General features: G+C 41.4%; 1 protein-coding gene across 1 annotated transcript in view; it reads right to left on the bottom strand.

The window, feature by feature from the left end:
- The window catches only part of LOC128703804 (uncharacterized), an 86,007-nt gene that overhangs the window by 26,224 nt on the left and 36,200 nt on the right, over positions 1-23,583 (bottom strand). Inside the window, exons 3-7 of the mRNA XM_070087383.1 lie at positions 21,167-21,335; positions 15,271-15,353; positions 14,724-14,865; positions 14,437-14,532; positions 7,994-8,082 (exon numbers count right to left, since the gene is read on the bottom strand). Coding sequence (XP_069943484.1) covers positions 7,994-8,082; positions 14,437-14,532; positions 14,724-14,865; positions 15,271-15,353; positions 21,167-21,335 — 579 coding nt within the window. The remainder of the gene's footprint in view (positions 1-7,993; positions 8,083-14,436; positions 14,533-14,723; positions 14,866-15,270; positions 15,354-21,166; positions 21,336-23,583) is intronic.

Here is a 23,583-nt window from a genome sequence, read left to right as displayed (position 1 = left end):
CTCTTGTGAGGAACTGTGTCAAAGGTCTTCTTGCAGTCCAAGAAGATGCAATCAACCCACCCCTCTCTCTCGTGTCTTACTTCTGTTATTTTATCATAAAACTCCAGAAGGTTTGTGACACAGGATTTGCCTTCCGTGAATCCGTGCTGGTTGGCATTTATACTCCTGTTCCGTTCCAGGTGCTCCACCACTCTCCTCCTGATAATCTTCTCCATAATTTTGCTTACTATACACGTCAATGACACAGGTCTATAGTTTAGTGCCTCTTTTCTGTCTCCTTTTTTAAAAATGAGAACTACATTTGCCGTCTTCCATACCTCAGGTAGTTGCCCAGTTTCCAGGGATGTGTTGAAGATTGTGGTAAGTGGCACGCACAACATATCTGCTCCCTCTCTAAGGACCCACGGGGAGATGTCCGGTCCCATTGCCTTTGAGGTATCGATGTCCCTTAGCAGTTTCTTCACCTCCTCCTCATCTGTATGTATGTCGTCCAACACTTGTTGGTGTATTCCTTGCTGGTGTCCCCATCTGGTCTGTCCCCCCAGAGTCCTTCCTGTCTCTACTGCAAATACTTCCTTAAATCTCGTGTTGAGCTCCTCACATACCTCTTGATCGTTTCTTGCGAGTTCTCCACCTTCTTTCCTCAGCCTTATCACCTGGTCCTTGACTGTTGTCTTCCCCCTAATGGGGCTATACAGCAGTTTCGGGTCAGATTTGACTTTCGATGCTATGTCGTTTCATACTGTCGCTGGGCCTCCCTCCTTATCTGTGCATACTCGTTTCTGGCTCTTCTACTAATCTCCTTGTTTTCCTGGGTCCTATGCCTCCTGTACCTTTTCCATTCTCTGTTGCACTTAGTTTTTGCCTCCCTACACCTTCGGGTAAACCAAGGACTCGTTTTGGTCTTCCTATTATTTCTGTTTCCCTTGGGAACAAAACTTTCCTCTGCCTCCTTGCACTTTGTTGCCACATATTCCATCATCTCGTTTACTGATTTTCCTACCATTTCTCTGTCCCACTGAACCTCCTGCAGGAAGTTTCTCATACCTGTGTAGTCCCCCCTTTTATAGTTTGGCCTGTCCCCTTCAGTTCCTGTTACCTTCTCCACTTGTAACTCTACTATATAGTCAAAACTCAGAACCAGATGATCGCTAGCTCTAAGGGGCCTCTCGTAAGTGATGTCCTCAATGTCTGAACTGCTCAGGGTGAACACAAGATCCAGTCTTGCTGGCTCATCCTCCACTCTCTCTCTGGTTGTGTCCCTGACATGTTGATGCATGAGGTTTTCAAGTACCACATCCATCATCTTGGCTCTCCATGTTTCGGGACCCCCATGCGGCTCCAGGTTTTCCCAGTCGATCTCCCTGTGGTTGAAATCGCCCATTACCAGTAACTTTGCTCTGCTCGAGTGAGCTCTTCTTGCCACCTCAGCCAGTGTGTCCACCATCACCCTGTTGTTTTCTTCGTACTCCTCTCTTGGCCTCCTGCAGTTCTGTGGTGGGTTATACATCACTCCAATGACTACTTTATGTTCTCAGGACTGAATTGTACCTACAATGTAGTCTCTTTCTCCAATCATGTCCATGCCTTCCATTTCCTCAAATCCCCATCGGTGTTTTATGAGCAGTGCAACCCCTCCTCCCCCTCTACTCCTTCTATCTTTCCTCAGGATCTGATATCCTGTTGGGAAGATTGTGTCTGTTATTGTCTCAGCGAGTTTTGTTTCTGTGACTGCTATGATGTCTGGGGATTTTTCACTGATTCTTTCGTTCCACTCCTCATGTTTATTCGTTATTCCATCCGCGTTTGTGTACCAAACCTTTAGTTTCTTTTCTATCATTGTGGTCATGCAAGAATATTGGGGTTGGGGGAGCGAGAGCCTTGGTGGGGGCCTATATGGGGCTGTGGTGTAGGTGGGGTTTGTGTTGATGGGGGTGGGGTCAGAATGCCCATAAGGGACAGCTGTTGGGGTGAGGTTTGTGATATGGGGGTTGGTGGCAGAGGGAACAGTGAGTGGGTTGTAGTATAGGTTGCTCAGTTGCGTTGGGAATGTCGCGGGTGGAATCTTTTGGTGGGAGATTCTGTGGGGTGGGTTTGCCCTTCCTCCTGTGTCTGGGTCCTGCTCATTTTCATTGCTTCTCGTCCCTCCTTGCGTCTCTGTACCCTCTCTTTCAGTGTAGTCCTGTGTGTGTGTGTGTGTGTGTGTGTGTGTGTGTGTGTGTGTGTGTGTGTGTGTTTGTGTGTGTGTGTGTGTGTGTGTGTGTGTGTGTGTGTGTGTGTGTGTGTGTGTGTGCATGTGTGTGTGTGTGTGTGTGTGTGTGTGTGTGTGTGTGTGTGTGTGTGTGTGTGTCTGTGTGTGTGTGTGTGTGTGCGTGTGTGTGTGTGTGTGTGTGTGTGTGTGTGTGTAAGTAAGTAAGTAAGTAAATTTATTCAGGTATACACAAATACAGTTACATAGAATTATCATACATAGCAGCATATGTGTAGAGAACCTAGGATAACCCAAAAAAGTCAGACAGAGTGACTTATTTCCATTGGGGTCCTTTTACCTTATTATTATACTATAAAGGTTATAATATTTTCTTATTATTCTACAATGAAGATAACATCTTATTATCATACTAAAAAGACTATCTACTACACGAGGGTCATTAAGACTATCTACAATACGAGGGTCATTACTAGGGATAAGGTAAAATTTACACGTATTTTAGCTAAAAAATAGAAAATCGTTCCCCTCCCTTTCTGTAGCTTCATTCATCAGACACTTTTTGGCAGTCTTCTTGAACTGGTTCATGCTATGACTGGCTTTGGCATGTGCGGGTAGTCTGTTCCATTCCTTTATTGCTGTACAATAAAAGGTGTTTGACGCCTGGCCACTGACTGTGGGTACTACAAAGTTGTGCTCTCTCCCCCTAGTACTATGATTGCTTTGGTTCCCAACCTTGACAAAATTGACAGCAAGATATTCTGGACACTGTTCGTGAGCAATTTTATGAACATGATTTAGCTTCAGTTGTTTTACTCTGTCTTCAACATTCAGCATATCCAACTGCTGTAATTCATCCTGGCCTACATGTTCTCTTGGTCCCAGCCCCAGGATGAATCTTACGATTTTGTTCTGGGTGATTTGCAGTCTATCTTTCAGTTTTTTTGTCAAGGCAGAGTACCATGAAGAGCAAGCGTAATCCATATGGCATTGTATAAGGGCTAGACATAGGGTGCTGCGAGCCTCAGTAGGTAGACACTGTGCTTGTCTATACAGGAACTTCAGTCTGGCATTCGCTTTCTTTACTACACTGTTCCCTATCAATTCTCCTGACATGCATGGGTCAAAGGGGATTCCCAGATATTTTACTGATGAAACCAAAGTGATGGACTCCCCATTACACTGAACATTAAAATTATTTACCCTTCTCAGTTTATGTTTCGTTCCAAAGAGAATGGCTTCAGTTTTCCCTAGGTGTAATGATAGTTTGTTGTCTACTAACCATTTGCTGCAGGACTCCAGTTCCAGTGTTAAAACATTAGCAATATCTTGTGGGTCTTTACCTGTCACTAACAGAGCACTGTCATCTGCATACAGTAGGAGTTTGCACTTGACACTGATAGGCATATCATTGACATAACATAAGAATAGTAAGGGACCCAGAATACTACCTGGGGAACTCCACATGTTATCGGCAGGGGTTCTGATTCCGTTTTGTTGATTTTGACTATTTGTCTCCTGTTGCTAAGGTAGGACTTAAACCAGTCTACAGAACCTATACCGATAGCTTGAAGTTTCTTACATAATATATTGTGGTTGACAGTATCGAAGGCCTTTTGCAGGTCTAAGGTTACCATACCTATGAGGTTCCCTTTTGACATTTCAGTTCTCAGGTAATCCATCAGATTAATAAGGGAGGTATCGGTTGAGTAGGATCTTCTAAAGCCCGATTGATAGCTATGGAGAATGCTGTTGTCATTAAGGTACTTAACTACTTGAGAATACACCGCCCTCTCCAGAATTTTAGATATTATACTGAGTATACTAACAGGTCTATAGTTGCTTACATCAGACCTATTATTTTTCTTGAAGATAGGAGTAACTCTGGCCTCCTTGAACCCCTCCGGTACGGTATTAGTGGTGATTGATAGATTTATTATGTGAGCAATAGGGATTGACAGTTCAGAAGCACCATCTTTTAGGAACTTAGACGGGATGTTATCAGGGCCTGTGCTCTTAGTTGGGTTTAACCTGCTTAGTTCTTTTTGAATGAAGTCATGAGATACACTTACTAGTTGACAACTGTTTGGAGTTACCCCTTTATTGGTATAGTATGTTTGAAACTTATCAGAGTCTGTGTTAAAGGTATTTGATGCAGCTGGTAGTTTACTTACTAGTGTTGATGCAACAGATGTGTAGTAGGAATTAAAGCAATTTGCCACCTTAGATGTTTCGTGGCATACCTCATTATCGATAGTGAGTACTATGTTAGACCTATCTACTGGCTTATGGCTATACCCCAACTGTTTTAGTTGTTGCCAGAGCTTTCTGGGGTTATGCTTATACTCTTCAATTTTTGAGCAATAGTGCTTTGCCTTTGCTCCTTTTATAAGCCTCTGTACTCTGTTCCTCACCCTTTGGAATTCATTTAGTGCTGCAATATCCTGTCTGTTTGCTTTAAATCTTTTTAGCAGCTGGTCTCTGAATTTCATATTATCTAATATCTCAGTAGTCATCCAGGGTTCAGTTCTTCGTTTAATCCTAACCTCTTTAACTGGTGCAATATTATTAAGAATGGTGGTGAACATTGTTTTGAATTTTTCCCAGGCATCGTTTACGTCCGTGCAACTTGTTATCTCTGTCCAGTCACAATTGTGTAGCCTATTTACCAGTGTTTCTTTACTGTAGTTTCCAGTTGACCTCATTTTTATTGTCCTGTGTAGGCCTATCCTATCCCTAGTGATTTTCCTGGTGCAGTAAATGATGAAATGATCCCTAAGACCTGTGGTAATGACGCCTGACTGACTAATGTTCTCAGCGCGGTTGCAAAGTATGTGGTCAATTAGGGTGGCTGAGAACTGTGTGATCCGGGTTGGTTTATTAATTAGTTGGGTGTAGCTATTTAATCCTAGAATTTGCTTATACCTTTTGCATAGCCCGTTATTTTGTTACTGAAAACAGATATTGAAGTCGCCCAGTATTATTGTTTCGCAATTGCTTTCAACTCCGGACAAGACTCTAGAAAAGTCTTCTAAGAACTGGTCCTGGGTAGGAGGGCGGTAACTAGTTCCTACTAAGATGGGTTTGGTCTTGGGAAGCAGCACTTCAAACCATAGAATCTCCAGTTTATTGTTATTTAAATCAGGTCTTGGGTTGTAAGCTAAGTCATTTCTAATGTAGGCACATACTCCACCACCCTTTCTGTTCCAATCTAAGCGTTTTATATTGTAACCTTCTATTTTGACCTCGTCGTCAGTCACCGTATCATCCAACCAAGATTCAGAGATGGTTATAACTGCCGCCCTAATTTTGTTAGCTAGAATCCTAATCTCTGCCAATTTAGGAAGAAGTGATCTTGCATTGACATGAATAAAGTGAAGGCCTGTTTTCATAAAACAATCATAATCATCAATATATGGCAATGGGTCATTTGTATTAAAATTAGGTAAATCAATGTCATCACTGCTAAAGGGTAACTGTGCCAAAGTGCATTTGTTACACACAAAATGAATTCTGGCACCGTTGCTATAATTGTACATACATCCATCATGCACCCACCCCTTACACATTTTACATAAGGTGCCTTTTCTGTTTTTCATGCGTACTTTAGTACAGTGTATGCATCTCTTTGGTAGTGTTTGAGATAATAATGACTGTATTGTCTCACATTGACCTATGTATGCATTACATATGGAGTTAAGGTTATCATCCCTAGCTACTAGACCGTCATTATCGCCGTCATTTATCTGTCTGTTTTGCCTCTGCACAATAGTTTGAGGTCCTGGTTTAATTTGGATATCACCACTTAAGAGCGCTACAATAAGAGCTGTGTGCCACTGTTTTTGTTTGGGTATGCGGTGTTGCCATACCTTGTGGCATTTACTTTTCTGGTAGGATGGCAACTGTTGGGCTTTTACTGTCCAGGGCGCTGTTACTCCATTCACCTTTTCCAACCCCCATGACTGATTTCTTTCTTCATGGAATTGAAGAAGAAATATAAATATAATTATGGCAGCCTGTACCCCTCTAATGCCTGCCATTTTCACTCTTCGCTCTTTTACTCATATACAATAATATTTATTTCTCTTTTCCAGTCCCTAGTACAGTTAGTATCTGCTTTAGCAATCACACTGAATTACTAGTAAAATTTCCTCTTCAAAACCCTCTTCACTGCTCACTTTTCCCTTAACTTCACAAAACCTTTACAGTTAACCCCTTATTACACACTCCCCTACCCACCTCACTTCACAGTCTGGCTTCACCAATTAACTTCTAACTCCTTTCCATTCTGGTAGACCAGAAAGGTTTAATCAATGGTTTTATCCTTCCAAATCCCCCTCAATTCCATTTATCGGGGGTTGTGTGGTGTTGTTGTCTCCTGACCTGGTCTGCTGACTCAGCCATTTTTAAAACACTGAGGGGAGTAACGCCACCTGACTTTCCTTGAGTTTATAGATATATTTGGCTTTTTCTGCTATGATTCTCTCACTGTACACTGGTCAGCTGAATATAGGTCAGCTACTAAAACATTAACCTTGACTATTTAACTATTCACTTCTTACCCACGACTGGCACTGAGGGATAACCGTCCTATACCTTGGAGTTTTGTACTGTTGATTTGACGATGTCTCCTGTGTTTCCCTCTCGTTAGCACTGGTACAGGTGATATGATGGTGGTACAGATATGATGCTACTGTCAACAGATGAACGTCAGCAAAGATGAGAATTTCACTTCGCTAGTTCTACGTCTGGCAGTAGCTGCTGTTTGAATGCCGGTCAACCATGTTTAAAGGCTCAATTCTTTCCCTCGTTTGGCACTGACGAAAAAAGTCCTACAGACCTGTCATTTCCTTGGAGATTTAGTTGATCAGGTTTTCTGCCATGTTGTCTTCCCGTTAAACACTGGTGCAGTTGATATGGAGGTCAGTTATTTCATTTAGTGGAAAACGTCTCGTGTCTGGTTCACGTCTGGCAGCAGGTCTGGTACTTGAATGCCGGTCCCTCTTCTGTCATATTTAGTCCATTTCGTTGTCGTCACCGTCAGTGTGTGTGTGTGTGTGTGTGTGTGTGTGTGTGTGTGTGTGTGTGTGTGTGTGTGTGTGTGTGTGTGTGTGTGTGTGTGTGTGTGTGTGTTGTCTTTAAAGGCTATCTACAACACGAGCTTCGTTAAGGCTGCTCGTCACTTGAACAACACCACTACTGAAAGGTATTTAACTCCTGAAACAGAGATTAAAACAAGCTCTCACAGAATATACAAGGAATAAACACAACTCTCAACGTATATAGTGTAGGTGAAGCTGAGCCAACTCATGACGCACATCAGTGTATATGTGTATTGTATTATAAGGAAAATTCTCGTTATGCAACTCATTCAGTTTTATACTTGTTCGATTTTTATCCCTAAAATGTGACTCACAACAGTGAACTAACAGTGAACTAACAGTAAATTAACAGTGAACTAACAGTGAACTAACAGTGAACTAACAGTGAACTAACAGCGAATTAACAGTGAACTAACAGCGAACTAACAGTGAACTAACAGTGAACTAACAGTGAACTAAGAGGGAACTAACAGTGAACTAACAGCGAACTAACAGTGAGCTAAAAGTGGACAGGGACAGCAGGTTTAAAAATGTGCTAATACCTCTCTCCCTGTTCGGGAATCAAACCGGGTTCTTTCAGTCGTTTACACTAGACAACTCTAGCAAGTGCCATACAGTGCTGGTTGCCATAGGTCGGAAATGTCTGTATGAAACGTAACATAACCACAGTTTGCTGTCTTACCTGTCCGTAGAACTCAAAGTGGGCTGTGTGAGCCTTCAAGAAGTAGTCTGTGGCCCACTTGACAGCTGCCTGGCCGTACTCCACCTGGTCTGTAAACACAATCAAATGTTCGTCATAATTTTAAAATTTGCATTTTTTTTAAGAAACATGGGACACCTTTGACTCAAGAAATTGTAGAACAACTATAAACAAATAAGGGAACGAGAGAGATAATTCACTGGCCTGCGAGTTTTGGATCTAGCTTGCCGAGGGTTCAATCCCATCCTTTCCTTGGCATGACACCTTGTGTGTGTGTGTGTGTGTGTGTGTGTATGTGTGTGTGTGTGTGTGTGTGTGTGTGTGTGTGTGTGTACTCACCTAATTCACCTAATTGTGGTTGCAGGGGTCGAGACTCAGCTCCTGGCCCCGCCTCTTCACTGATCGCTACTAGGTCCTCTCTCGCTCTGCTTCCTGAGCTGTATCATACCTCTTCTTAAAACTATGTATGGTTCCTGCCTCCACTACTTCACTTGCTAGGCTATTCCACTTGCTGACAACTCTATGACTGAAGAAATACTTCCTAACGTCCCTGTGACTCGTCTGAGTCTTCAGCTTCCAGTTGTGACCCCTTGTCCCTGTGTCCCCTCTCTGGAACATCCTATCTCTGTCCACCTTGTCTATTCCCCGCAGTATCTTGTATGTCGTTATCATGTCTCCCCTGACCCTTTTGTCCTGCAGTGTCGTCAGTCCGATTTCTCTCAACCTTTCCTCGTACGACATTCCCTTGAGCTCTGGGACTAGCCTTGTTGCAAACCTTTGTACTTTCTCTAACTTCTTGACGTGCTTGACCAGGTGTGGGTTCCAGACTGGTGCTGCATACTCCAGTATGGGCCTAACATACACAGTGTACAGTGTCTTGAACGATTCCTTATTAAGGTATCGGAACGCTGTTCTCTGGTTTGCCAGGCGCCCGTATGCTGCAGCAGTTATTTGGTTGATGTGTGCCTCCGGTGATGTGCTCGGTGTTATGGTCACCCCAAGGTGAGTGAGGTCTGTAGTCTTTGTCCACCTAGTCTATAATCTGTCTGCGGTCTTCTTTGCCCCTCCCCAATCTTCATGACTTTGCATTTGGCTGGATTGAATTCGAGAAGCCAGTTACTGGACCACATGTCGAGCCTGTCCAGGTCTCTTTGCAGTCCTGCCTCATCCTCATCCGATTTAATTCTTCTCATCAACTTCACATCATCTGCGAACAGGAACACTTCAGAGTCTATTCCTTCCATCATGTCGTTCACATATATCAAAAATAGCACTGGTCCTAGAACTGACCCCTGTAGGACTCCGCTCGTCACAGGCGCCCACTGTGATACCTCTTCACGTACCATGACTCGTTGCTGCCTCCCTGTCAGGTATTCCCTGATCCATTGAAGTGCCCTCCCTGTTACATGCGCCTGATCCTCCAGCTTCTGCACTAATCTTTTGTGGGGAACTGTGTCAAAGGCCTTCCTGCAGTCTAGGAAAACGCAATCTACCCACCCCTCTCTCTCGTGTCTTACTTCTGTTACTTTGCCATAAAACTCCTGGAGGTTTGTGATACACAATTTGCCTTCCATGAACCCATGCAGGTTTTCATTTATAATCTTGTTTCTTTCCAGGTGTTCGACCACTCTCCTCCTGATAATCTTCTCCATGACTTTGCACACAATACATGTCAGAGACACAGGTCTGTAGTTTAGCGCCTCGTTTCTGTTTCCTTTCTTAAATATGGGGACTACATTAGCTGTCTTCTATTTCTCAGGTAGTTGCCCAGTTTCAAGGGATGTGTTGAAGATTGTGGTTAGAGACATGCAGAGCATCTCTGCTTCTTCTCTAAGGACCCATGGGGAGATGTTGTCCGGTCCCATCGCCTTTGAGGTGTCAAGAACACTTACGAGCTTCTTCACCTCCTCCTCAGTTGTTCGTATGTCATCCAACACTTGTTGGTATATTCCCTCTTGATGTTCCCTTCTGTGCTGTCTTCCCACAGCCCTTCCTGTCTCTACTGTAAAAACTTCCTTATATCTCCTGTTCATCTCCTCACATACCTCCTGATCATTTCTTGTGAGTTCTCCACCTTCTGTCCTTAATCTGATCACCTGGTCTTTAACTGTTGTCTTCCTCCTGATGTGGCTATACAACAGTTTCGGGTCAGTCTTGATTCTCGATGCTATGTCATTTTCATACTGTCGCTGGGCCTCCCTCCTTACCTGTGCATACTCATTCCTGGCTCTGTGACTGATCTCCTTATTTTCGTGTGTTCTCTGCCTTCTGTACTTTTTCCATTCTCTATTGTACTCTGTTTTTGCCTCCTTTCACCGTCGGGTAAACCAGGGGCTCGTTCTGGTCTTCCCGTTGTTACTGTTGCCCTTGGGAATAAACCTTTCCACTGCCTCTTTGCATTTTGTTGTTACATATTCCATCATTTCATTCACTGGTTTTCCTGCCCGTTCTCTGTCCCACTGGACCTCCCGCAGGAAGTTCTTCAACCCTATGTGGTCCCCTCTTTTATAGTCAGGCTTTTCCCATTCAACTCCTGTTATTCTCTCCACTTGCAGCTCTACTATGTATTCAAAGCACAGAACCATGTGGTCGCTAGCTCCTAGGGGACTCTCATACTTGATGTCCTCAATGTCTGAGCTGTCCAGGGTGAACACAAGGTCCAATCTTGCTGGTTCATCCTCCCCTCTCACTCTGGTAGTGTCCTTAACATGTTGGTGCATGAGGTTTTCCAGCACCACGTCCAACATCCTGGCTCTCCATGTTTCGGTACCCCCATGTGGCTCCAGGTTTTCCCAGTCAATCTCCCTGTGGATGAAATCCCCCATAACCAGCAACTTTGCTATGCTGGAGTGAGCTCTTCTTGCCACCTCAGCAAGTGTGCCCACCATTGCTCTGTTGCTCTCTTCATATTCCTCTCTTGGCCTCCTGCAGTTCTGTGGTGGATTATACATCACTGCAATGACCACTTTGTGTTCCCCAGACTGAAGTGTACCTACTATGTAGTCTCTTTCTCCCGTCTCATCTATGCCTTCCATTTTCTCGAATTTCCATCTGTTTTTCACGAGCAGTGCAACCCCACCTCCCACTCTGCCCCTTCTATCTTTCCTCATGATCTAGTATCCTGGTGGGAAGATTGCATCTGTTATTGTCTCCGTGAGCTTTGTTTTTGTAACTGCTATGATGTCTGGGGACTTCTCATTGATTCTTTCTTGCCATTCCTCATGTTTATTCGTTAATCCATCTGCATTTGTGTACCAAACCTTCAACTTCTGTTCTAGTACTGTAACTGTGGTGCGGGGGTTGGGAACAGAGGGATCGGCGTGTGATGTTCAGTTGCCTTGGGGGTGTCATGGCTGGAGTCCTTCTGCAGGTATTTCTGGGGGGTGTGCTTGTCCTTCCATTTGATCCTGGGTTATTCTGCTCTCCTTTTTCATTTTCTCCCATTTCTCCTTTTGTTTTTGAACTCTCTCTTTCATCGCCTTCCTTTCGTCCTGTGTTCTGTCTCGATCGATGTACACACTCCGGAACTTCTGCTTGCCTCTCAGCCGTGCTTTCTCCTGCAGGATCATGGTTCGGGTTGATTCTGCCTTGAAAATTACTTTGAGAGGCCGATTCCTTTTCTTTGTGAACCACCCGATTCTCCGAAAATTTGCCACCTGGATCATGTCCCCCTCGCCTATCACCTTCATGATGTCTTCAATCGCTTTTTTCTCCTCCTGCTTTCTTTCATCATAAGTTTCCCCTTTAGCTTCGTCTAGCCCATAGACAAACACAGATCTCTCCCTTTCCACCTCCCACTGTGACTCCCATTGCATCCTCTGATGTGTTTTAGTTCCTTCCCATGGAGTGTTCCTTCCTTCAGTCCCTTCCCTAGTTATGGCCCCTATGCTTCTTGGTTTGTCCTTCCTGCTCACCTGTTCCTGGCCCCCACCGGTATCTGGTATGGTCCCTGCACTTGTCCTAGTTCCTTTAATGTCTTCCAACCTCTCATTCTGTCCTAGTGTGCTCCCTGTCTTTGTTTTGGCCCCATGTGGGTTTGACAGGACCTCTGCATACAGTTTAGTTTCCATGCTCCCTTCAGACCTGTTGTCTGTGTCTGATGTAGCCATTGCCAATGCTACTTCTGTAATATCTTTGTCTCTATGCTGTTTCAGATGTCTCAGCTCCTCTTCTAATCTCTCTATCTTGATTTCTGCTGCTGTGGCCTGTTGCTTCGACCTTCTGCATTCTGCTGCTAACCTCTCTTCCATCTTCCTTTCCAGCTCATCTAGTCTCCTTCCCCAGTCTTCCTCCCTTTTTTTGAGCTCTGCCTCCCATTCCTCCCTCTCAAATTCGTCCTTGGAGCCCCTTGTCCTCATCCTGGTTCTAGGTTCCCCCGTTGCTCCACAGAAGGGGGGACGGGTGGTTAGGGGGAGGGGAATAGATGGTTAGGAGGAGAGGGGATGGATGGTTATGGGGGAGGGGGAGGATGGTTATTGGAGGGGTAGAGATAGTTGGGGGAGGGGGTTAGATGGTTTGGGAGAGGGGTAGGTGGCTAGGGTTAGGTGGTTAGGAAAGGGGGAGAGGTGGTTAGGGGAGGGGGGAGTAAGCGTTTGAGATAGAGAGGGGATGGATGGTTATGGGGGAGGGGGAGGATGGTTATTTGAGGGAGGGAGGTGGTTGGGGGGTTAGATGGTTTGGGGAGGGGTTAGGTGGTTTGGGGGAGGGGTAGGTGTCTAAGGTGATGTGGTTAGGGGAGGGGGGTACGCATTTGTGTCAAGTGTTTGTGTCGAGTGGTGGTGTGTGTGTGTGTGTGTGTGTGTGTGTGCATGTGTGTGTGTGTGTGTGTGTGTGTGTGTGTGTGTGTGTGTTTGTGTGTGTGTGTGTGTGTGTGTGTGTGTGTGTGTGCATGTGTGTGTGTGCGTGTGTGTGTGTGTGTGTGTGTGTGTGTGTGTGAGTATTCGCCTAGTTAGTTACCATATTGTCCTAGTGCAGGTGTGTGTATGTGTGTATATGTGTGTGTTCGTGTGTATGGGGGAGGTGTGAGGGGGAGATACTGCTAACACATACCAGTAATTCTGGGTTATAAAAAGTGGAACTTGCTACTAGGGTCTAGAGCTTCTATGAGTGTCTACCCTTGTGTGCGTGTGCTTGTGTGTGAGGGAGGGATGGTTGGGGGGTTGGGTAGGTGGTGTGGTTGAAAGATCTGTCGTGTAGGCACAAATTTAGTCTCATTTATCTTTCCCAATTATGCTACTCTCTCCACTTATTGCCCTTTCTGGATTTACGTATTAATTGTTGCTGGTTATTATCATATTCCTTGTTCACATTGAGAGAGGACTTCCTAGCTTCCTAAGTATTCTTACTGCTAATAACTACCGGTAGTAACACTGCCCTACCCCTGTGTGTGTGTGTGTGTGTGTGTGTGTGTGTGTGTGTGAGAGGTGTCTTGTGCAGTGTAATGACTGGCCACAACTTCTTGTGACCTGACCACAACCCTCCTGGGACTTTACCCTCGCACAGTCTTACAATGTTGCCCTTAAAATCTTGTCCCACCACCTAGCTTATAATAAGTTACCCGCCTTGTGTGTGTGTGTGTGTCTGGATTTAAGTATCAATTATTGCTGGTTATTATCCTGTTCCATGTTCACATTGGGAGAGGACTTCCTAGCTTCCTAAGTATTCTTACTGCTAATAACTACTGGAATTAATACTACTCTACTCCTCGCTGGACTCTACCTTCTCACACTCGTCAACACTATATTCACTATGTCTATGCTATTTCTATTCTAATTCTGGTAATAGCTTGCAGGAGTGAGTGACCAGTATCAAACAGTATGCAAGGCCAGCCAGGGCCTTCAACATGCAAACCACAAATAGGTGAATGAAACTTGCGCTCAATGGTGCGGTGACAAGTTGCCAGCTGCTGATGACGAAGTCGTCGTACGTAGGCCTTAAATCCTTATTTTGGAGATCCTTCACCCGTGATGTTTATAACCATATATTTTCATACATCCCGCTTCCTCACGCGATTTCACTCTTCACTGATGATAGTATACACTTCACATTATATACACTTCACTTTATATGTATAATGGCAAACAACTTGTCGTGACGTCACTTCTTCAGGCGTACCGCTGCCAATGTGGCAACAGCGCCTAAGACCCCCAATGGTTTGCGCTTTGAAATATTTTGATTTCAGCTTTCCTCTCACGTTGTTTAACTAATAACTTTAATTATCACTCGTAGCATTGTTCACTGACGTTCCACTACCACTGATTTCTGCTAGCTGTTAATGAATGCCTTACAACGCTAAGGTTCTCGGAGCCTTGTTACCCACGTCTGCACCCCACGGACCCGTGTGTGTGTGTGTGTGTGTGTGTGTGTGTGTGTGTGTGTGTGTGTGTGTGTGTGTGTGCGTGTTTAGTGTTTAATAAGGGTCTTACTTGCAGTCTGATGACCCTTTGCGAAGTCGATGAGTCCCCAGGCGAGCACAGTTGCGGTGTAGGCCATGGGGAAACCAAACTTGACGTGATCTCCAGCTGGTGAGGTGAGAGACGATGTGTTAGTTGTAAGGAAAACAAGATCTTTCTCTCTCTCTCTCTCTCTCTCTCTCTCTCTCTATCTATCTATCTATCTATCTATCTATCTATCTATCTATTTATCTATCTATCTATCTATCTATCTATCTATCTATCTATCTATCTATCTATCTATCTTTCTCTCAACTCACCGTCATAGTATCCACCAGTGAGGTCGTGTCCCACATCAGAGCCGTCATCAAGAGCAGAGTCTCCCCTCCAGGTAACACGCTGATCAGCGGGCAGTTTACCTGAGCGTTGAGCCTCGTAGAAGACGTAAGACATACACAGCACCTGCACACACAACACGTAAGATATACACCACAACTGTTAACACACACATAAAAAACGCTCTAATATGACGAGAATAATGAAACAAATAAAATAATTTCGAATTGTCATAATAAATTAACAGCTACAACGTTCTAAGTCATTATGAAACAGCAAGTGAATAATTAAGATAGAATGGGAGGGAAAATATGATTATATTTTACAAATTAATAAGAGCTTACTTTTACAACTGTAGGGAACTGAAGAGTAAAATGGTCATGAGGGAAAACGGGAATTGGTCTGAAGAAGAAAACTAAGCGAACTATTGCATATTTTGTTAGATCCTCACAGAACGAGTGTACACCGAGTTTTCTAATTTGTCAGAGATTAGACTTGAAAAAAATATTGGTATACACAAATCCAGCTCACCTGACTATAATCGTAAGGTGTCATGCCTGTCTCAGCACATGGGTTCTCCATGGGCTGTGGGGTCGACCAGTCACCCACACCGTCTGTAGGAAGTTACACTAGTCAGTAGTACTTTTCTATATTAATATTTACAACAATTATTTTGATCCTGAAAGTTATCTGTGGTATATAGAACAAATTGCATGAACTGGTGGAAAAAATTTCGAGTTAACCATGACGGCATCATAGCCTAATAACATCTGAAAAAATACCTATGAAGGCCAGAGAAAATTACTACCCTAAGATCACATGTTCTCTGCTTACCCTTTTCTCATTAATTTTGTATCAGTAACTTCATATCTTGTTACTTTATAATTTCTGCTGAAGCTGAACTTAAATCGAGTCCATAATATACAGTCTTCGCCTTTTTCAGTTTTCCCTTGTATGGGTTCATTTGTGGAATTATATTTTTTTTACATTTTTAATAGTTTGCATCTTCTCTTTCTAGGTAAACACCTGCCATTAAACCGCAACACTGAAATTCTAATTATCTTTATATGTATATATATATATATATATATATATATATATATATATATATATATATATATATATATATATATATATATATATATATATATATATATATATATATATATATATGTATATATACATATATATATATATATATATATATATATATATATATATATATATATATATATATATATATATATATATATATATATATATATATATATATATATATATATATATATATATATATATATATATATATATATATATATATAGATACATATATATTCAAATTCAATTCAAATTCAAAGTTTATTCTCTATAAGGATTACAATGCTGAGTTTACAGAAATTTGGTTATTGTTTGGTTTACATGTAGTAAAATTGTGATTACAGAGTGTACCACTAGAACGCTTAGCATGGCTAGGTATTTCGGGCATACTTAGTTTTATTCTTAATTGTAAAATATTACAAATTATGAGGTAAGTTGGTATTATGGCTAAGTGACTAAATACTAGTTTGTGAGTTTAGCAATGTGAATGCTTTTGTTTTGGCACAGTACATAGTTTCAGTATTGGAGTATCACAGGATTCATTATTTTAAGACTGAGATTAATATTTCTGTTTATGGTCAAATGAGTGAGTGAGTGTAAGTGTGAACCACCAGGTGGTATTCGTGTAGTTAGTTGACGGGGTGTATCAGGGAGATAAGATGTTTTCTAATGGTAGTTTTGAAGGTGATGAATGTGTCTGCAGTTCTAGAGTTCTCAGGTAGGGTATTCCAGATTTTAGGGCCTTTGACATACATTGAATTTTTGTAAAGGTTTAGTCGGACACGGGGAATGTCGTAGAGATGTTTGTGTCTGGTGTTATGCCTGTGGGTTCTGTCACAACTATAAAGAAAGCGTTTTAGGTCAAGGTTCATATTAGAGTTTAAGGCCCTGTAGATATAGATTGCACAGTAGTAAGTGTGGATGTACTGAACTGGGAGCAAGTTTAGATCTATGAAGAGTGGGGGGGTGTTGCCAGGGATGGGATTTAGTGATTATTCTTACTGTAGCTTTTTGTTGGGTTATTATTGGCTTTAGGTGTGTTGCTGCAGTTGATCCCCAAGCACAAATAGCATAGGTGAGGTATGGATAAATAAGTGAGTGGTATAGTGTGAGAAGGGCATTTTGCGGCACTTAGTATCGTATCTTGGAGAGGATCCCAACCGTTTTGGATACTTTTTTGGCTATATGCTGGATATGGGTGCTGAAATTCAGGTTGTTGTCAAGGTATAAGCCTAGGAATTTTCCCCCATTATTTCTGGTAATTAGAGTGTTGTCAATCTTAATGTTAATTTGTGCATCTCCTGCTCTGCTACCAAACATAATATAGTAGGTTTTGTCAGTGTTAAGCGTAAGTTTATTGGCTGTCATCCAAGTCGATATTTTAATCAGCTCCTCATTCACAATGGTGTTGAGGGTGGCAAGATTAGGGTGAGAGATGACATAAGTCGTGTCATCAGCAAAGAGAATGGGTTTCAGGTGTTGGGATACGTTTGGAAGGTCATTGATGTATATGAGGAAGAGCAGGGGACCAAGGACACTTCCCTGCGGAACTCCAGTATCAAGTGGCCGTGTTGCTGATGCTGTGTCTTTAATGGTGACGTACTGATACCTATTAGTAATGTAAGATTTCAAATAAGCAAGCGCATGGCCTCTTATACCGTAGTGATCAAGTTTGTGGAGTAGGATGTCGTGGTCTACTGTGTCAAAAGCTTTTCTTAGGTCAATAAAAATTCCTAGTGGATATTCCTTATTTTCCAATGCTGTGTAAAGCAGATCTAGCATTTTTATGATTGCATCATTAGTGCTTTTATTTTTCCTGAATCCAAACTGGCAGGGGTTGAGTATGTTTTGAGCCGTTATAAATGAATACAGTCTCCTGTGCACGAGTTTCTCAAAGATTTTGGATAGCAATGGTAAGTTAGATATTGGCCTATAGTTGTTTAAGTCTGTAGGGTCACCACCTTTATGTATTGGTGTAACCCTTGCCATCTTGAGTAGTTTCGGGAAGGTGCTAGTCTCTAGTGACTTGTTAAAAAGTAATGAAATAGCATGCGAAAGGACATGGGCTGCTCGCTTGTACAGTAATGGTGGGACATGAGACAGATTCCCCGAGTTATTTTAAGTGACTTTATGATCTCAATGACTTCCGTGGGCTCAGTTGGTGCAAGATAGAAGGAATTAGGGAAATTCCCATCTAGGTAGTCCCCGGCATGGGCATTGGTATGTGGGATTTTACTGGCGAGATTAGATCCTATGTTTGAGAAGAAGTCGTTTATCTTGTTAGCTGTGTCAGTGGGATGTAGTGGTGTTTCATTAGGTTTAGTTAGGACAATATTCTTGGTTTTTCTCAGTTTGTGGGTCCCTAGAATCTGAGAGAGTGTTTTCCAGGTCTTTTTTATATCTCCTCTAGTGTCTGTGAATCTACTGGAGTAGTATAGTTGTTTGGCTTTTTTTATTACTTTGGTGAGAGCTGATGAATAGTGTTTAAGAGTATCTTTGTGTATTAAGCCCTGTCTATATTGCTTTTCATATTGGTGTTTCTTGTCAATGGATTTCAGAATGGTGCTGGTTAGCCATGGGCAACCAAGCCGTTTGTTTGTGATCTGTTTTGTTTTTATAGGACAATGTTTGTTGTATAGTAATTTGTTAAGAAAAATGTCTGTCCAGTCATCAATACCATTGGCCTTGGAGAATTCTGTAGGCCAATCAACAGTCTCTAGGTCAGCTGTGAACTTCCTTACTGAGGCCTCGTCATGGAGTCTAAATGAGACTTTGTTGTATTCAAGTGGTGGTTTACTAATGTTTGTCAGGAGGAAGGTAGGGTAGTGGTCTGTAGTGCTATCTGTGATTATCCCTGATTTAAGGGGGGCTAGTATATTGGTCCATATGTGGTCTATTATGGTTGCACTTGTCTCAGTGAGCCTGGTTGGTTTAGTTATTGTTGGTATGAGAAGTGTGTTGTTCATATTGTTGATGAAATCAGTTACAGGCTGATCATCTAGTAAGCCAAGGTTGATGTTGAAGTCTCCAGCTAAGAGAAGGTGGTGCTTATTCATTTGTCTGTTTGTTATTAGTGACTTTAATTTCTCACTGAAATTTGGGATGTTTGTGTGAGGTATCCGGTAAATGGCACCGATTGTTATAGGCGTCTTAAGGTTTTTTACAGTAAAATTAGCAAAAATGTATTCCCCATATTCATCACTAAAGCAAGTGGTGCTAAGACAAGATAATTGGTTAGAGTAATAGATTGTAATACCACCCCCAACTTGGTTTGGTCTGCAGTTGTGAATTGCTCTGTATCCTGGTAGAGGGTAGATATCTATTGATATCTATATATATATCTATTGATATATATATATATATATATATATATATATATATATATATATATATATATATATATATATATATATATATATATCTATATATAAAACAATCACTGTGAAAGAATAGAGAAATTCCAAGCGCTTTCGTGACTACTCACATTATCAAGGAACAATACATGTATGGACTAATAAAAACACACAAACCAGGGAATCCAGTCAGACCAATTATTAGCTCCATAGGATCAGTGTCATATACGTTTTACACTCAGAAGTTTGGTATGGCAATGGGAAATCCTCTTTCACCTGTTCTTAGTAACCTATACATGGATTTTTTGAAAAAAGGCTGCTTAACACAATCCTCCCTAATAGAGCTAAATGGTTCAGATATGTTGATGATATTTTGTGTCTTATGCCCAAAAATGTAGATATACACGATTTCCTTGGCAAACAAATAGCTTAGCCCATTCTATAAACTTCACTGTTGAGTTTGAAGAAAATAACTCATTGCCTTTTCTTGATGTTTTAATTATTAAGGGTAATAATGAATTCAAATTTTAAATTTACAGAAAACCTACAAATAATTGTTCCTATGTCCACTATTATTCTTCACATAAAGATAGAGTTAAAATTTCTGTTCTCTCATCAATGTTTTTGAGACCTTTACGTATTTGTAGTCCAGAGTTCATAGATGAGGAAATATCCAAAATTTATGAAATAGCTAATGATTTGAAATACCCAAGAAACGTAATTGATAAATCTTTTAAAATTGCTAGAAATACTTTTTACAATCCAAAAAGGGACAACCAGCCTTATTCAACTAAAAATATGTTGGTTCTCCCTTACCATGAAAACTTGGTTGATATGCCTTCTCTTCTTAAGACTTTTAATATTAAAGTTGTATTCAAAAATCTTGATACAGCAAAAAACTTTTGAAAAAGAATTCCCCCCAAAATGCTTGTAAAATTTGCGATTAAGTTTATTACGGTCAAACTGGTAAAAATCTCGAACTAACATTAAAACAACATAAATATAGCATTAGAACTGGACAAGATTCCAATGCTCTATTTATTCATGTAAGAGATTTTGACCATCAAATTGATTTTCAAAAAGTTGAGAAAGTAGTATCAAGCAAGTCCATGGTCGACAGGAATATAATTGAATTTTGTTTCATAAAAAGCAGTTTTGACAATAATATGAATATTTCCCTTGGTTTATATAAATTAGATCAATTTATAATTAGTAGAATTTGGGAAGAATTTAATAATACATTGGACAAATAATAAATTTTAAAATTCTTAATTCTTGGGAAGAATAGTTTGTTGGTGGGTTGTGCAAAGGACCTGTCTATTTGGGCCTGTGGTCCTGTTGCTGTGTTCCTTTTCTTATGAGTCGCGCATCAGGTGTTGCTTTGTTGTGGGATGTGATAGTGAGGTGTGGTCTAGACCCTTTATATGCCTTCCCTTGATGCATTACTTTTATTGTTCCTTGATAATGTGAGTCGTCACGAAAGCGCTTGGAAAATATCTATTCTTTCACAGTGGTTGTTTTGCATATTCTAAAATCACCTGTTTACTGTGATCTTATTGCATATATATATATATATATATATATATATATATATATATATATATATATATATATATATATATATATATATATATATATATATATATATATATATATATACATATATATGTGTATACATATCCGCCGTTTGCTACTAAGCCTGAATGATCCAGTGAAGAAAGCATATTAACCACCACTTTCACCATGACTGTTTTTCCTAACAGGTACCTATTCCTTATGAGAATATCGGTATCATTCCTCGGATCAAACCTGATTATCTTCCATTCCCGGTGTTGTTTGACATCTACAAGATAAGCGGTCCTTGATGAATTAATAATAATAATAATAATAATAATAATAATAATAATAATAATAATAATAATAATAATAATAATCTTCATCATAATAACAATAATTGATAATATCCTGTGACTGACCACAAACATCATCGCCGTTCAAGATGACGCCAGTGATGACAGGTTGGGTGGCGCCGCTGTAGTGAACCTCGATACCAAACTCGATATCGTCTCCTGGTTCAGCTGAGTAGATCTCGTTTGTGAGGATGAAGTGGGTGCTGTCAACCATCTCCACGGACCCCTGCCAGTACTGTGGAGCCAGGGACACAGTTGATGAATGAGAGAGGTGCGCAACGGCTTCAATATTCAAATTTAAACGCTTGATTTATTTTCATGCAGTGTATAAATAATGTAGTTTACGTGTAAAAAAAATTCTCTATGGGAAAGTGGAAAAGAATTCTTCCTCTGTAAGTCTTGCGTGTCGTAAAAGGCGACTACAATGCCGGGATCAAGGGGCTAGTAACCCCTTCTCCTGTATACATTACTAAATGGAAAAAGAAAAACTTTTGTTTTTCTTTTTAGGTCGCCCAGCCTCGGTAGGAGACGGCCGGTGTGTTAAAATAATGTAATAAAACATTGTTAGGCACAAAAGGAATCCACTAGGATGCAGGGCATTACGGTGTTATTATTGACAAAACGATTTGTCTGCGCAACAGATTTTTATAGTCGAGCACAAGCACATAAAACACTGGAGAGAGCACAGTAAAGAATTGATAAAGTCTGTTGAGCGAAACGTCTCTTAGTATAATACCATAAACAACATATTATTTTATTGACATTAGTAACACGTCTACTGTCTCCATTGTTTTATTCACTCTTATTCAATTAAAAAGAGCCGGTGTGCAGGCGAAACTTTTTAGGAATTAAGATACCCAAGTGTTACTCATGTATCTTAATAGACATTAGTCTCTGTTAATGAGGTTTCTAATGAGGATTAACAGTGACATGTAGGTGAGGAAGATATGTGCTGTATCTAGGATATATATTAAGATGGCCCACCAGCGAGCGATCGTTGGAGCCTCCTGGTGGGCGAAACGTCTCATTAATAATTATTCTAGTTACCGTACATGTCTTTCGTACTTATGGCTCTGGTTCCTCGAACCGGGATATAATGCAGTATCGCTGCATGACCCTTGTCGGTTTAGCGCTTTATTTGATTATAAATAATGCAGCATTGCCCACAAATATAGTGGAAAAAGATGGAAGTTGCCAAGCAAGTTTTTAGTGTGACTTACGTTTTGCTCTATTTAGCCTTTTATCAAGTCTACGCAAAGCTAAACGAAGTCCCAATATAACCTTGTTCTTCAGCCTGCGTTTCACCCCTCGGGGAGGTACCTTGATGCCGGTGAGGAGAGCAGGCTTTTGATCCAAGGAAGTGGACTTATGGTCTCTCCCATTCCTCAAATCGAACCTGAATGCTTCCAAGGCGCTAAACCTATATGGGCTTAGCTCTTCCCAGAGACTAAAGTGAAAATGCAGCAGCGTACCAGTACTCACCTGACGTGGTGATGACCTGTAATAATGGGTGATGTTATGACCTGTAATGATGGATGATGTAGTGATGACTGTGAAGATGGATGATGTGGGATGACCTGTAATGACGAGTGATGTGATGACTTGTCCCCTCAGGGAAGGTTCCTTGATGTTGGTGAGGGGCTCTTGATTTAGGGAATTGGATCTGTGCTCCAGTTCCCCGAATTAAGCCTGAATGCCTTCCACATCCCCCCCCCAGGCGATGTATAATCCTATGGGTTTAGCGCTTCCCCCTTGATAATAAAATAAAAAAAAATGTGATGACTTGTAATGATGGATGATGTGGTGATGACCTGTGATGATGGGTGATGTGGTGATTATCTGTAATGATGAGTGATATAGTGATGACCTGTAATGATGGGTGATATGGTGATGACCTGTAATGATGGGTGATGTAGTGATGACCTGTAATGATGGGTGATATGGTGATGACCTGTGATGATGGATGATATGGTGATGACCTGTAATGATGGGTGATGTAGTGATGACCTGTAATGATGGATGATGTAATAATGACCTGTAATGATGGGTGATATGGTGATGATCTGTAATGATAGGTGATGTTGTGATGACCTATAATGACGGGTAATGATGTAGGGTACGTCGTCGTAAGTGTCCCGTTATGAACAGTGATGAAGGAGTTAAGAATCCCTACCACCACTTATTCTGAAGTCCTGTAAATTAGAGTTTTCCCACTTCTCATTTATTTCATTTTAATTTCCGTTCAGTATTGCGCCTCTCTCTCTCTCCCTCCCTCCCTCCCTCTCTCTCTCTCTCTCTCTCTCTCTCTCTCTCTCTCTCTCTCTCTCTCTCTCTCTCTCTCTCTCTCTCTCTCTCTCTCTCTCTCTCTCTCTCTCTCTCTCTCTCACACACACACACACACACACACACACACACACACACACACACAACAAAACAACAATTATACAACAAAATTTCAAAGCACCAGTCGTTGAGGCCTAGTT

The sequence above is a fragment of the Cherax quadricarinatus genome, chromosome 2 (assembly GCF_038502225.1).
Source record: "Cherax quadricarinatus isolate ZL_2023a chromosome 2, ASM3850222v1, whole genome shotgun sequence".
Lineage (NCBI taxonomy): Eukaryota > Metazoa > Arthropoda > Malacostraca > Decapoda > Parastacidae > Cherax > Cherax quadricarinatus.
This window is presented reverse-complemented; position numbering and strand designations above follow the sequence as displayed.